The following is a 712-nucleotide window of genomic DNA, read 5'->3' on the forward strand; positions in this document are numbered from 1 at the left end:
TTTCTGGTCCAGCCCCCAGCGTGACCATTGCGTTCCAAAGAAAATAGAGTTCCTCTCCTACCATGACCCTCTGGGAATCTGCTTGACAGTCACCTCATTGCTGGGCACCTTTTTCTGTGCTGTTGTCCTAGGCATCTTTATCTATCATCGCAGAACACCTATAGTACGTGCCAACAATTCTGAACTCAGTTTCCAGTTGTTGTTCTCTCTTAAACTATGTTTCATGTGCTCACTGCTGTTCATTGGCCGTCCCAGACAATGGACATGCCAGCTGAGACATGCAACATTTGGGATCAGCTTCGTTCTTTGTGTCTCATGCATCCTGGTGAAAACCATGGTGGTTCTGGCTGTGTTCAAGGCCTCTAAGCCAGGAGGTGGAGCCAGTCTGAAGTGGTTTGGTGCTGTGCAGCAGAGAGGGACAGTTTTCACTCTTACTTGCATTCAGGCAGCAATCTGTACTGCTTGGCTTGTCTCTTCCTCACCTGTTCCTCATAAAAACACCAAATACCACAATGACAAGATAGTTTATGAGTGTGTAGTTGACTCCACAGTTGGTTTTGCAGTGTTACTGGGCTATATAGGATTACTGGCTATCCTCAGCTTCCTGTTAGCATTTCTGGCAAGGAATCTTCCAGACAATTTCAATGAGGCCAAACTCATCACTTTCAGCATGCTGATCTTCTGTGCTGTGTGGGTGGCCTTTGTCCCTGCT

At 46.9% G+C, this 712-nt stretch overlaps 1 protein-coding gene across 1 annotated transcript; it reads left to right on the plus strand.

Annotated features, from left to right (window-relative positions):
* Position 1: 1 nt before the first annotated feature.
* Positions 2-709, plus strand: LOC147817653 (vomeronasal type-2 receptor 26-like; the record flags this gene model as incomplete). The annotated part of the gene is made up of 1 exon (XM_087169956.1): positions 2-709. A coding segment is annotated over one exon (708 nt), but the record flags the coding sequence as incomplete, so codon positions are not given.
* Between the last annotated feature and the right edge of the window lie 3 nt (positions 710-712).

The sequence above is a fragment of the Seriola lalandi genome, unplaced genomic scaffold (genome assembly GCF_002814215.2).
Source record: "Seriola lalandi dorsalis isolate HSWRI2012SDOR001 ecotype SW California unplaced genomic scaffold, Sedor1 jcf7180002054924, whole genome shotgun sequence".
Taxonomy (NCBI): domain Eukaryota; kingdom Metazoa; phylum Chordata; class Actinopteri; order Carangiformes; family Carangidae; genus Seriola; species Seriola lalandi.